At 51.5% G+C, this 13,903-nt stretch overlaps 1 protein-coding gene and 1 long non-coding RNA gene across 2 annotated transcripts in view; one reads left to right on the top strand and one right to left on the bottom strand.

Moving 5' to 3' along the window:
* The window catches only part of LOC308061682, a 529,572-nt gene that overhangs the window by 275,925 nt on the left and 239,744 nt on the right, over window positions 1–13,903 (bottom strand). The window lies entirely within an intron of this gene.
* Window positions 5,706–13,903, top strand: part of GRIK3 (glutamate ionotropic receptor kainate type subunit 3) — a 127,611-nt gene continuing 119,413 nt past the window's right edge. Inside the window, exon 1 of the mRNA XM_080381962.1 lies at window positions 5,706–13,284. Coding sequence (XP_080238088.1) covers window positions 13,170–13,284 — 115 coding nt within the window. The 5' untranslated portion in view covers window positions 5,706–13,169. The remainder of the gene's footprint in view (window positions 13,285–13,903) is intronic.

The following is a 13,903-nucleotide window of genomic DNA, read 5'->3' as shown; positions in this document are numbered from 1 at the left end:
GCCCTTCTTGCTTTACCAGGTGGAAAAAATAAAAATTCTTGATGTGGCTAAGGGATGAAGCCCCGAGCCCCCGAGGCTGGCTGCAGGCACACCTCGCACTGCGAGAGAGTCAACAAGAAACACAGCATAAACAAGGAGATTGCTTCACGTTACAGGAAGCATGAAAGATGCCTCACTGAAGCATTGAATCATGACTCTGAGAAGAGGGAAAGCAGGGGTGCTGCATTACAAGGCGTCCTGCCAGCGGTCCGGGGACAGCCCCGGCACCTGAACCCAGCCAGCCCTTGCTCAGGAGCCAGCCTGGGCACACAGCCTGCGGGCCCATCGTCCCGGGCTCTGCCACTGGCCTGCCCAGCACCTCCTTCAAAGGCAGAGGTGAACCGGTTAGGAAAGCGAGGCAGCCCTTCTTGGGAAAGGAGAAAGGAGAGCGTTAGTAATTTTCCTTTTTAATGGTTTGTGATCTGGAGCATGTGATGTGTGCGTTCAGTGGTGGACTGGAGGAGGAGGAATGAGAGAGAGAAATTCCCCGAGGCCATTTCTGCTTATTCTCCTTCTTGCTTTTGGAGCATCCTTGGGGATTGCCCTTCTCACAGAGGAGTAGGGTTTGGAGGAGAAAGAGGGTGACACATTCTCAAGGAGGTTATTTACAAGTGTTCTTTTCTAGAGATCAATGTGTTGATCCTGGTGAAGAATGATTTCAATTTTGCCTTTAAAACTTGGATCAAACAATGCTGACAATGCAAGCTTCCCTGCCATCCAGAGATTAAACTTGTTCTGCTGTTTTTAATGGGGGCCCGAGTGCATTGCTTGCCAGTGGGCTCTCAGCACCAGGCTCTTTGTCTTTTAGCAGGTCCTGAGAGCACACTGCAGAAACAACCAGTTTGTGCCTGCATATTGCTCAGGATGCTTCCAATGCATCCGTGCTGTGCTGGACCTGGGAGTGCCCCGCAGGACAGAACAGAAAAAGCATTCCGAAAACTGGGTGCAAAGACAAGGTAAAATTATGGTCGTGGAACAAACTGCATTTAATTCTGGATTACTACAGGCTCTTGCTATGACCTTGAAAAATTCAGTGATTGAGGGCATGATGGCAGTGTGAGGACACAAGTGTCCTGTGCAGTGCTCGAGTTTATAAGAGGTCTATATTCAAACATCCAAAGCAATTTATAGCAAGAGGTACCCTTGGCATAGAGCATCTCCTGGGAAATGGCTGTCTAGCTGAGGTTGATCACCCTTGACTTCACCTAGAGCTGTTTGCTCCCTGAGCCAGCAATTAATGCCACTGCCTCCCCACCCCTAAGACTCGGTTGCTAAAAGCATGCACCCAATAAAAGCAATAGGCTGCTGCTGAGGTGAATGACATCTCTTATCTAGCAGTAGCTGCACCTGCTTCCATAAGGTTCATTTTCCCAGCCGTGTAATGGAGAGTAATGCAACAAACTGGTGAAACAACCCAAGGATCTGATGTTTCAGTAATCACAGAACCCACTTCTGCTGGGTATTTGCAAGGACTCCCTGCCATATATAAATTCCTCGCCCAGGAAGGACCAGATCAAAATTCCAGCCTGTTCTATTGAGCACCTTCCAGCTGTGCAGCTGTAGCACGTGAACACAAGCCAGGTTCACCAAAGCCTTTTCTTTCAGAAAAGTAAATGTGCTCCTGCTGTTATCCTGCGCATGATGGACAGATCATAAGCCCCTGCGAGGATCATATTGTGATATTTTCTTTTCACTATGAAAGCGATACAAGGGGTGGGTTATGCTTTGATGCAAGTTAAGGAGCATCTACAGACACTTCACTGAAGGCAGATGAGAACCTCCAGTCTTAGCAGCAGCACAGCAGCAGCTTTCTCTCCAAGGAATACTTCCCAAAGGCTTTGACAGCTTATTAGTTACTTTCAGCTAACTAGTAAATTGCAGTAAATAGGACAAGGTGCATTTGTGCTCTTCTGGAAAAAGCCAAAATCCTAAAATATATACTTTACTGGTTGCAATACGGGTGAGCCTTTCTCAACAAACTCTGGGAACGTTTGCTTCCCAACTGGTCCCCACTGCAGACCACAGTCGATTTGACATTGCACCATGCTTTTGCCTAGAGAGGGGAAGTCCCTTCACCCCTGTTTTGAAAGCCCAGCACTAAGAGGCAGCCTGTGCCATAGAAGAGTCCTAAGTCTTAGCTAACAAGCTAAAATTATAAAGCAAAATTACATATCCATCATCTTATTCCCTTGTGCGTGGCCCTAAGCTCTTCCGACAGTGCCCGGGCTGCTCGAGCACCGGTCTGTGACTGTGCCGTAGCGGTGCTGCTCATTACTGCAACACAAATAACGAGCGAGCACATACAAGCAAAGCTCCAAGATTTTCCCCTTAATCCTAGATGCCTTCAGCATTTCTCACCTTCACCCAGAAGGTCTCAGCCCAAACTCGGTACCTACTCGGCAGGGTGCTCCCCTCACTGCTCTGCCTCCAGCTGGACGGACCAAGGGGGAGCGGGTGCGGAGGGGGTCCCGGGGGTCACCTCGTCCACCCCCAGCCAAGGCTTGTGCTCGTTCCCGAGTCCCTTTTTGTTGCCTTCAGGGAGGCAGTGGCTGTGCTGCCCTCTCTTTGCTTGCTCTTCATTCAGCCTCTGAATTGTAAAGCGTTATTAAACCTGTCCTTAGCCACTTCAGAGTGGCAGACAAGGCTGCCACGCTTCACCAGCAGTTGATTTATTAGTCAGTTCTGCAAGACTTTAATCTACTTGGAGGGTTGTTCTTTTTTTCTTTTTTTTTTTTTTCTCTCCCCAATTCATAAATGGGTATCTTTATATTTAATCTCTAGTCAAACTACTCCTTACTTGATCTTTAAACTGTTAACATGAGGGTGTGTAATTGCATCTCTCCGGGGCCACATCCTCCCGCGGCCAGCATTGGAGCCCAGCGGGCGCCAGGAGGGCAGAGCTGGAACATTTCTCTCCCGCCCACTTTCAGTCTGTATCTCACTGAAATATGTGAGAGTAGGATATGAGAATTGTGACTGCTTTCTGGGAAAGATATATATTCACCTCCAATCGAAACATAAAGGCACCTGACTTCCCCGTTCCCTTAGGTGTGACGTGCAGACAAGTGCCGATTGATTGATTTCATGGGACTTTGGCCTTCATTTATTAAAAAGTCACAGTCCAGCATACAGCCAGCCCCCCCCACTCCGCACCCGGCTCGGGACAGAGCAGGCATCGCCACAGCCAGCAGAGCCTTACATGCACTGAAGTGCCTCAGGGATTAAAAAAAAAAAAAGTAGGATTTTGACCAAATAAAAAAATTGTGCAGAATGCATAATTTTAGCAAGACCTTGCTCTCTCTTCCCCCAGGGAGTGCTTATAAAACAAAAATAGTTATGCAAAATTATTCACTTTTTGCTTTTATATTTTAAAAAAGCCCACACAAAGTACTCCTCTATATACAAGCCCTTTAAATATCGCATGTTTACTGGACGCAGTTCTGGGTTTTCTTTTACATTTGAAAAAAGCAGGCATCTCCCATAGAAAGTTATGGAAATAAACTATAACAAGAGGTTCGTTATTTTTCCTAGGGTTTTTTCACACCAGGTTTCAATATGCAAGTCATGTTCCCACCATGAAGTGGAAGGCCACGCAGAGCACAGATAAAGTCTAGTGAAGATTTTTTGCGTACACTGTCTAAAATTAAGCAGGTCTTAGTACCAAGTAAAACAGAGCTGATGGGGCTTTAAAATATTATTTTTCTGTCTCATCACCAAACAGAAGAGATGCATAGAAATAGCAGCAATGAAATTTAAATAAGGTATTCCAGATTCAGATTTAGAGTCATGACAAGAAAATAACTAAGTCCCGTACAAGGCACCTCCTCAGCTGCTGCTGGGCGTCGGAGCAAGGGACAAGGTGTCCCCAGAGTAAAGTCGACCGAAAATTCACAGATGGGTTTGTAGCTTCCTCCTGCCCCACCTGCATTTGGGGGCCCCATTGGCTGAACTGGGGGTAAAAACCCAACCAGCAAGTGCTCACCCACAAACCCATAGAAATGTTTAGGCCGAAAAAGGCCTTTAAGATCATCGAGTCCGATGTTAACCTGTCACTGCCAAGCCCACCACTAAACCCTGTCCCTGAGCGCCACATCTGCATGTCTTTTAAATACCTCTGGGGATGGGGACCCCACCACTTCAAGATGCCACAGCCTGGTCCCCCTCTGCTGCGCTGAACAGGATGCTTCCAGCAATTACCGGCTCATAAAGGAGATCAATTTGATAGTCTTTCCAGGTGCAAGCCAGACTTGGAAATAAAACATGAACAAATTCAGAGCCACATGCCTTGTGCTTGGTTCGTGCTGAAGGGCTAAAGGCAGAGCAGCCCTTTCCAGCTCGAAGGCCACCCAGTTTCAGGTCTCTCACTGCTTTTGTTTCCAGTTGGATCTTTCTCATCCCTCCAGCTCTCACAGCATGAACCATCGTGTTAATCTGGAAACCCTGGGTGAATTTTGAGCCCTGCATCTGCTGCACAGCCAAAGGAAGCTTCTGAAAATGGTTTACAATTAAAAAAAAGTAAAAAAATAAAAAAACCCACACTCAGCATGGCCTGAGGCATGTCAACTTTCAGCTCTTCTATGAAGTCAGCAGTTGCTGAAGTTGCTCGTTGGCACAAACCTTCCAGGGGCAGCTGGTGCCAGTCTCCATTGGCATCAGCCGGACACCAGCACGGCCAGTCCAGCCAGTGCATCCATCACCAGAGTTACTGGGGCAGCTTGGACAAACTGGGAAAGCCAGCAAACAGCTTACAAGGCACATTTCAAAAACCAGTTTGTTTTCTATCTTTTGAAATTCATTTTCTCTGTTTTCTTAACACCTTTAAAATATCAAATAAACATCAGACTTAAAAAAAGATAATAAAAAGCAGCATTTCTCTCTTCCTGCAAAAAGGACTGCAACGTACGCGGGAAGCCTCCCACACTCCCCTTTCAATCCACAAATACGATGTGCTGCACAAACCCCTTCAGCAGGGGAAAACACAGAGCTTTCATTGCTTGCTAAGCTGGAAAGTGCCAAAATTAACCTTGTGCCCAGGCACCGACAGCCATGAATAACGAGTATTTAACTAGTGCAATGGTCCAGTTTAGCATCAGTTTTAAAAGAAGTCTTGCATCAGCTTAAAAGGCGGCCCCTGGAAGCCCACGCCGCAGGGGCTGGCTGCGGGCAGGTCTCCTCGCATCTCCTGACCCAGTCGGGAGGCACATGCTGGTGACGGCAGCCATGGAGAGGTCATCCCTCTCTGACTGCCTGCATCCGTGCAGACGCGTTTGGAGACAGGCAGCACCGTTTTCACTGGCACACAGTTTAGTCACATGCAGCAGCTTTGAAAAACCAAGTAGGAAGATTTGTGAGCAGTTTCTCACCCCCTGCACCGGCCCCAGCGCTGCTGCCCACCCCCAGCTCTGCCGAGCACCCCCAGCCCTGTGTGGAGGGTGGGCACTGAGCTCACCACAGCCCGTGGTGGCAACAGGCAGGATACAGTCAGGGCCACGCGTGGCCTCATGAATTGCCAACACGTTATCCAGGCAGCAGGGTGGGAAAAGCATGTTTTGCAAATGTTATGAAGCCTGGGGTTTTAAGCTGAAATTGTATGGCAATGTTTGGGGGGCGCCAAGTGAATGCAGAGTTCAGATGATCCTGGTATTTACCTGGCACCTGGACATCACAGCCCCCCAGGTCTCCTCAGAGCACAACATGGTACCTCCTCCTCCCCCTCCCACCCCCTCCTCCCTCTTTCCTACCCCCCATCCCAAAGGTGAGCTCACACAGTAGCTCAGGGCCAGGACATTCCCACCCCACCCCCAATTTTTGCCTCCACACGTTTCACACACCTCAGTCTTTCCCAGCATCTTGCCCATGGCCAAGCCCGCTGCTGTGGGGAAGCAGTTTTCTCCCGGCCATCCCGTGCCCTTCCCTAGGCAGGAACCTCCTCATCCCCTAGACGCCCCTAGGAAGGTGCCTCGTCGTGCCTTGTTTTTTCGGACTAGGTATGGTCAGATCCAGCCACAGCTTCCCCGCCCAACATTTAAACTTCCTCTGAATGTGCTGGAACAACCAAGAAATTGTGAATTGGAAACAGGCCTGAACTTGCAAGGGAATTGGGGGGGGGGGAAGCAAGCCTGACTGCAGCTGGCCAAATTAATTCCCAGCATAATTCCACTGAAGTCCGATTTTAACAGGCATTCGAAATAACATGCTCTTTTCTTGCCCTTTGCATGCATAGAGAAAAAAAAAGGTATTAACAACTCATTCCAAATCTTTGCATGGGTAATTAGACATGTGGGTAGTAAAGTGCCCTGTGCACTCACAGGCTGGCAGGTGACCAACCTTCTGCTCAGCCAGTTGGTATACTTGTACAGGAGAAAAGCAGAGATACCCTTCCTGGGATTCATACAACGGACCACACTTCAAAGCCAACACGTTGAAAACAAATCATGTGAGAATTTATCAGAAAGCCAAGGATCATACCAAATTTTTTTGTAAACTGGTTCCATATAAAGATAATTGCAAGCAGAGTCTAATTCTGCAGTCTCTAATTTTCTTTTCTGAATAAGCAGGCATAATTTACACCCATCAGTTGCAAATGGCTTCTCCCACCAATCCTAAAGATAGAGGGCTTTTCTTTTTTTAAGAAAGAAAGATCATTTTCTACCTTTGCAGAAAGATGAAAAAATACATGCAAAGACTGCCTGCCACAAATATGTATTTCCACTCAGCCTAGTTCAAAAGATTATATTGCAGCACAGAAAAAGGAGCACTTGATGGAACTGACTGGCCAAAACAGCTTCTGCTGTCAGGAGACGAACATGTGGCGTGATAAAGATAATAATTTAAACTGGTCTTACTTATTCATTTGTTCCCTGTTGCCCTTTTCAGCCTATACAACATGCTACAATTGTACAAATCTGCCGGCTGCCGTAGAAGGCTGACAAGCAGCCGGGGGCACGCGCGGCTCCGCTCGCATGCCCAGCGGGATGCTTTCCCCCTCTGGGCACCGAGGCGGCTCCATCCCTGCTCACCACCACTACATCACGTCCAAAATGGCTGGGCAGCTCTTTGCCTTCTCCCAAGTTTCTGCTGCCTCGGGTGACTGTGGGTGCGGATGCTGGGAAGCGCACAGCCTGGTCTCTCGGAGAGAGTACCAGCCCATCTCCAGGTTCAAAATCAAGACCACATCAAAAGAAGCAGCTGATCAAAGGCGGCCCTGCCGGCGAGGTGCCCAGCGAGGGTCCCGCTGTGAGAGCTCGCGCAGACGTGGCTGCCCCAGCATCGACATGTTGCTGAACCCCCTCCCACAGCCTCCCACCAGCCAAGGGTCCTACATTTCTGCTGTCGCCTCCCAGGTGGAAGCAGCCAGACCTCCAAGAGCATGTACCCCCCGTATGGCAGAGTTGCTGCTGCTGCCAGTGCAAAGACCCAGCTGGGCTCCCACTGCATGCGTGCCACCGCTGTGAGACAGGATGGGACCCTCAGATAGGGCAAATTGCAGCATAACCAAGTAAAAAAAAAAAACCAAAACCCCAAGGTTCCCCCTCCCCGCTGCCCCTCCTTGTTATTTTCTCATTCAAAGAGCCTCCATTAGCCCTAGTTAAACCCAGCTCCAGGCAGGAAAGCCTGGCAAACTGCTCTAGTCGTCATTGCTTTATTAAGGGCTGTGCGGTTCTTGTCTAGCCCCTCAGCTCTGCCCCAGATGGAAAGGGGACAGTGAAAGAAACTGGTGATGCAAATACCACTAGGGTGAAGGAAAAGCCACTTCCCACCTCCTGCCAGCCTGGGGACATCAGGGACAAAACCTCCTACCTGCTGCCGCCAGCTCTGGCAGAAACCAGCCAACAGCCGGGACCCACTGGGACCCAGCCCGGTGCTGGGCTCCTGTGCCCGCACCAGGCGCTCGCTGCGAGGACGGGGCAGGCACAAGGGCGGGCGATGCCAACTGCTTCCCGGCCAGGAGGGAAGAAGCCTTGTGATCTGTTCAGACTCACGGGCCCCACACATGGTTCTGATCCGAGTTTGCCTGTAGCAACAGCCCCCTGTAAACATCCCTGTATGAGAGCAGGAGCTAAGCAGTTGGTACCAACTCCCTTCTCATTTTCACAGTTTCTGCAGAGCGTTCCTGCTCTCTGGTTTGACAGGAGCTCACATTCTCCCAGTGCGTTTGCCTGACTTTCACAATAATATATTCAGCAGAACTGGATACATTTCAAACCAGCTATTACACCACAGTATGTTCCAACACAAATATATGCAGTGTAGAGGAGCAACAATTCTTCTAGGAGCATTACTCTAACACAGATTGCAGAAAAAAAACCACATTTCCCTACCTGCTCCGACGCCTGCCCCACCTGCCTCGCTGGCCGAAGCCATACGGAGCAGCCCATGCCGCAAAACACTCAAACCCCCCCGTGAAACCTGCTCGAGGTGATCCTGCTCTAGCACGGGGCTGGACCAGATGGTCTCCAGAGGTCCCTTCCAACCCCAAGCAGCCTGTGATTTGGTCACGATTTAGAGGGAATAAACCTGATAAAAATTTAACAAGTGGGAAGTCTCCAGACTTCCAAATCATATGTCCAGCATCATGTTGTACAAGAAACAAACAGTTTCTGGTGTTTTCTTCATCTCTCACCCTGCAGTGGGGGATGCAGGGGTGCCTGGTGCCTCTGTCGTCACCCCGAGCCTTGCTGAGAGCAGAGCATCGCTGCAGCAAGAGAAACCCCTGCTCGGGCTGCGGGCAAAACACAATGCTTCTCCAATTGTGGGTGGAACGCTGAGTAGGAAGGGGAAATTTTTCCGCTCCTCCCCAACAAGCAAAACCTACCACAAAATTACAATAAGCTTGGGGGGGTAAATGTGGTTTCTTGCTGTTTGCTTTGCAAAGAGCTCCTAGCAGGCGGGTGGCATCACTGCCTCATCCCGTCCACTTGCAGGGAGTTAATGTCCTTTGCAGTAACAAAGCCCTGAGCAGCCCCCAGACCCTTGGGGCAAAGGGGGCTCCTCCCTGTGGGTGCTGCCGTACCCAGCCTCCGGCAGCCCTTGGCACGATTGCAGCTCCCCAGATGATTATTTCAGAAGGAATCCTTACTGTATCTAAACTTGCCATTAAAAAAAAAAAAAAAAAAAAAAAAAGAAAATCTACCGTGACATATGTAGAGCTGCAGGAGGAGTCAGAATTAAAACCAGAGTGTTAAAAGAAGAGCAGGGAGAAGAAATGAGTGCATGATCAGACAGGGGAGGGAAGAAAGGAGGGATTCTTCATCATGGGTGAACTTGTGAACCGCAGGCTTAAATTTAATTTAGCAACCCATCAATCAAGCTGCTGGGTGTCAAAGCCAAGGGCTAGCTGGGACTGTTTCAGCAGAGGGCACTCAAGTCCCAGAAATCTGCATTTGCCAGTGCCCGTGCATTTACTCTGCCGTATTTTGGCACATGAATCTCGTTAATGTGAGCACTGGGCCTCATAACTCACATTGATTGTGGTTATATTACACCTGATGCATATAAATCTAAACAAAATGCATGTGGATGCAGCTAATTCAAATGAACCAGTTTAGATACCATTAAAAAAATAAAGAGAAGCCTCTTTTTCTTCATTAGCATGGGAAAACGCCATAGCTATAGAAATGCTTACGTCTCTTTCTGCAAGGTTCATACTTCTGCTGCTGCTCCGAAGCATGAATCTAATTTGAAAAGGTCCTTCGTCAATCAGCATTTTTCCCTAGACATTAATAATTCCAACATTTTTTTCCACTTTTGTAAGCAGTTCCTTTTCATACTTGAAAATAAAAAGTCTTACCTCCGTAGTCTTTAGAAAATCCATAAATCTACAGCTTTATTTGTATGAGAGAACCGAGATCTTTATGTATATAAAAAAAACCATAAACTGTACACAATTATCAGTCCTACTTGTGTAATAAATGGAGCTCTAAATACCACATGCATTCACTGTGAAGAAGGCAGCACGAAACCCTAACCCTTCCTAACAGCTTCATAACAAATCAGGAATAACCAAACAACTTCTAAATGGTACACCATGCCCACGAGTTATAAATACAGCAGAGAATTAGCACTAATTGATATACTATAAAATGATGGATTGCCACATTAAAGCTATTTTCACAGGGGTTGTGAACTGGGCAAATACATTTTTAGCATCGCTGTAACAAATCAAGGAACACCACCAAAACCCTTCTGCTACATTTGATTGTCCTTCAGGAAGGAACAGCTGCAGGTTCTCAAGTAAGGACCAACTTCCCCCCAGCCGAGCATCCCAAGGACCCGCTGGCCACGTGGGCCAGCCCAGCATCCCACCCCGAGCAGCACTGGGCAGTGCTTACCTGTGTGGTTGCCCCAGGATGGAGCTCTGGCCCCGCCAAACGCTCTGTTAGTCTTAAGATACGTTCTCTTCTTTTTCAGCCATTTTGTCTTTGCTATAATTATATGCTAACGACCTAGCTCCACCACAGCTGATGGAGAGCCTGGCCTAATGGGTAACGGCCGTTGCTTGCAGGTGTGGACCCCAGTGCAGCACATCCACAGGGAATATACAAGGTCAAATAGTCTTTGTGGGGGTGGGGAGGGAAATGCAAGGCAAGTATGGTGCAACATCCAAGAGTAGTTTACCCTCTTTTTAATCATGACAGGGATCCCCTTGGAGGGCAGCAGGACACTGCCAGGAGCATGGCCAAGCCATATGCGAGGGACAGGGCTGGGGGACAGCACAGGAACTCAGGAATAGTAAGGAAGGAAAACACAACCCACACACTTGGGATCTTTGGCAAAGAAAGGCCACAGAAACACCTAAGAAAGAGACCTGCAGCTGCAGAGCCCACCTCTGCCTGCTGCCCAGGCACGCATGGCTCCGTTTGCTGCCTGACTCCCAATAAACGATTGCTCCTGGCCTGCCCTTTGAGCAGCACAGACTTCCTTCTCTGACCTACATACATGACGAGGACTATTCATGACCTCCATACACCCATCAGACACTACTCAAATAAGATCATAAGAAACAAACTATTTGTGCCGGTACTGCATTAGGATCCGGAGGCTGAAGCAAAGGTTAGAGCCTTATTAGTGCCCAGCGCCAGCAGAAAAGCAAGAAGCAGCATCTCAGCACTAATAAACTAACAAAATATATCACCCTAGCTACATTTTAATTTTAACAGTCTGCAAAATCTGAACCTCTTGTCCCAAGTTACTGAAAATCAAATCTCTTTGCTATGTACTAGAGTCTGCAAAAAGTAAAGAGCAGCCACAAATGAAACAGCCCTCTCTGCCCTCTCCCTCCCAGTAGGTTTATGGGGCTTTTTTTATCTCCAGGTGCAAAAATTCACCAGGTTGTGACATTTAATTTTGTAACAAGTTCACAGAAACCGCTGTCCTTCATTTGAGCAGTAAGTAAAGAACATTTCTTCCATGCTCTTTTGCTAAATCTTTTCCTTTTTGGTGTCGTGAGGGATAAAAATATCCTTAATATGAGACTCCTTTTTCTGTACCTGCCTTTGACAGCTGGTAAGATTTCCTGGTGGAAGCTGGAGCCTCAGCCCTGCCCACAGCAAACAGCAACAGCAGATCTCCTCCGAGACCGAACTTCTGCTCGGCGCTTTGAAGATGCTGAGCAGCGCCTTTGCCGCTCTGGCCTGGCTCTTAGGTGGGAGTAAGAAAAAGCCTCCTGCGTGGTGCTGCAACACTGAGGATCCAGGTGACGCTCAGGGGCACCTGCCCACCACCCCCAAGGCAGCACGCATCAGGCCACGGCAGCGGGTGCCCATAGGAAGGGTCACGCCAGCATCTCCAGGAGGGGCTGGGCCTGCCACGGGCGTGCAGACCCCCAGAGACTCTTCCAGCTTTTCCTTACCATTCCGTGATGCTGATGGTATCAGAGACCCTGGCCAAACCCCAATGCTCCTGCAGTACAGGAGACCAGGCACCACTGCGATGGGCACAAAGGGGGTCCCCCCACCCTGCAGTGGGCAGTGGGCAAGCTGTCTGCTGTCAGATGTGACACCCCAGAACTTTTTTGAGTTTTAGACCAATAATGATTTGCCCACGACCTCCCCTCCAGCTCACACGCTGAGGCAAAGGGAGGCTGGCACGGGCTGGGCACAGGACAGCAGCCAGCTCCGGGCTCGCTGCTGGGGAAAGCGCAGGGCAAGGAAAATTAAAAAGATGAACAGATAGAGAGTAATAGCATGTTTGTAAGAAAATTAAAGATTTGCTCTTCAGATGTTCCAGGCGATGTAGTTAGCAGACAGCTGGCAAATGGGAGCGGTTGGAAATGATGGAATAGATCAAATTATTTAAATGAGAAAAAATAAATTCGCCCTAGCCTAGCCCAGCAAGTTGACAAAGCAGCCTACTTCTCGGCTTCACGGGCAGCCCTTTGTCTCTGTCACCGAGGTCATTAAACTCCCGGCTGCGGAGCCCGGGCTGGGCGCCCGTCGGGGGGACACACCGCCCGACCCCCGCCCGGCCCGGCCCGGCCCGGCCCGGCCCGAGCGATGCTGCCCCGCCGCGCCCGGCGGCCGGGACACGGGGGCCAGCGGGGACATAAGGGCCAGCGGCACCCCCGGGGGCTCGGGAACGAGGGGGGGGCGTCGGGGCGGAGGGGGCAGAGGGACTGCCGGGACCCCCGGTGGACCCCGCTCCGCGCTCCCGACGGCGCTGGCCTCGCCGCGGGGGAGCGGGCGGGTGCAGCGTGTCGGTGCCGGTGCGTGTCGGGGGGGTGGGGGGTGTCGGTGTGAGTGTGTCAGTGTGTGTGTGTGTGTGTGTGTGTGTTCACGCTCCACTCCGGGGCTTTGCGCGAGCCGCGCGCATCAGTGGTAGGAGGGGACAGAGCCGCTCCTGCGGGCGCACCGGCAGCCCCGGCTCCGCAGGTGCCGCCCGACCGGCACCGGCACCGGCACCGCACGGCTCGGCTCGGCTCGGCTCGGCTCGGCTCGGCTCGGCTCGGCTCGGCTCGGCTCTGCACGGAGCGGCTGCCGCGGGACGGGCCGGCGGGGCCGCACTAAGATGTGCCATGAGCGGTCCGGCCTCGGCGCCCACCGGCCGCTCCGCCTGAGCCCCGGGCAGCTGCCGCCCGCCCCCCCGCTGCCCCTGGGGCCGTAGGGCCGCGCCGGCCCGCGCCCGCCCCAACGATGCCCCATCTCTGGCCGGCGCTCCGCGGCGTGCTCTGGGAATACTGGGCAGCGCTCCTGGTCGGCGGCTTCTGGGGGCAGTGCTCGCACGGGATGCCGCATGTCATCCGGATCGGTAAGGCCGCCTCTCCCCGCGGGGACGGGCCGGCAGCGGCGCGGCCAAGTTCGCGGAGCGGGGCCGGGGCGGGGGACGCGCTGCCCGGGGCCGCGTCCCGGCACGGAGCGGGGCTGTGCCGCTGCCGCGGGGGCAGCGCCCGGTGCCACAGCCGCCTGGGCACGGTGCGGAGGGGTGCTGGGCACCGTGCAAAGAGGAGAGCGGGGGTGCTCAGCCCCCGGAGAGGGGGGATGCTGAGCGCCCGGAGAGGGGAGATGCTGAGCCTTCAGAGAGGTGGGATGCTGAGCCCCTGGAACAAGGGGACGCTGAGCGCCTGGAGAAGGGAGGTGCTGAGCCCCTGGAGCAAGGGGATGCTGAGCCTTCAGAGAGAGAGAGGATGCTGAGCCCCTGGAACAAGGGGATGCTGAGCCCCCAGAGAGTGGGGGATGCTGAGCCTCTGGAGAGGGGAGATGCTGAGTGCCCAGAGAGGGGAGATGCTGAGACCCTGGAGAGGGGAGATGCTCAGTGCTTGGAGGGGGGGGATGTCGAGCCCCCAGAGAGGGGGGATGCTGAGTGCCCAGAGAAGCGGAATGTTGAGCCTGCTACAAGGAGGGCTGCGGTGCCCGGTGCAACGAGAGGT

This window comes from Falco punctatus (assembly GCF_963210335.1).
Source record: "Falco punctatus genome assembly, chromosome: 3".
Taxonomy (NCBI): domain Eukaryota; kingdom Metazoa; phylum Chordata; class Aves; order Falconiformes; family Falconidae; genus Falco; species Falco punctatus.
The sequence above is the reverse complement of the archived record's forward strand: the minus strand, read 5'-3'. Positions and strand labels throughout refer to the sequence as shown.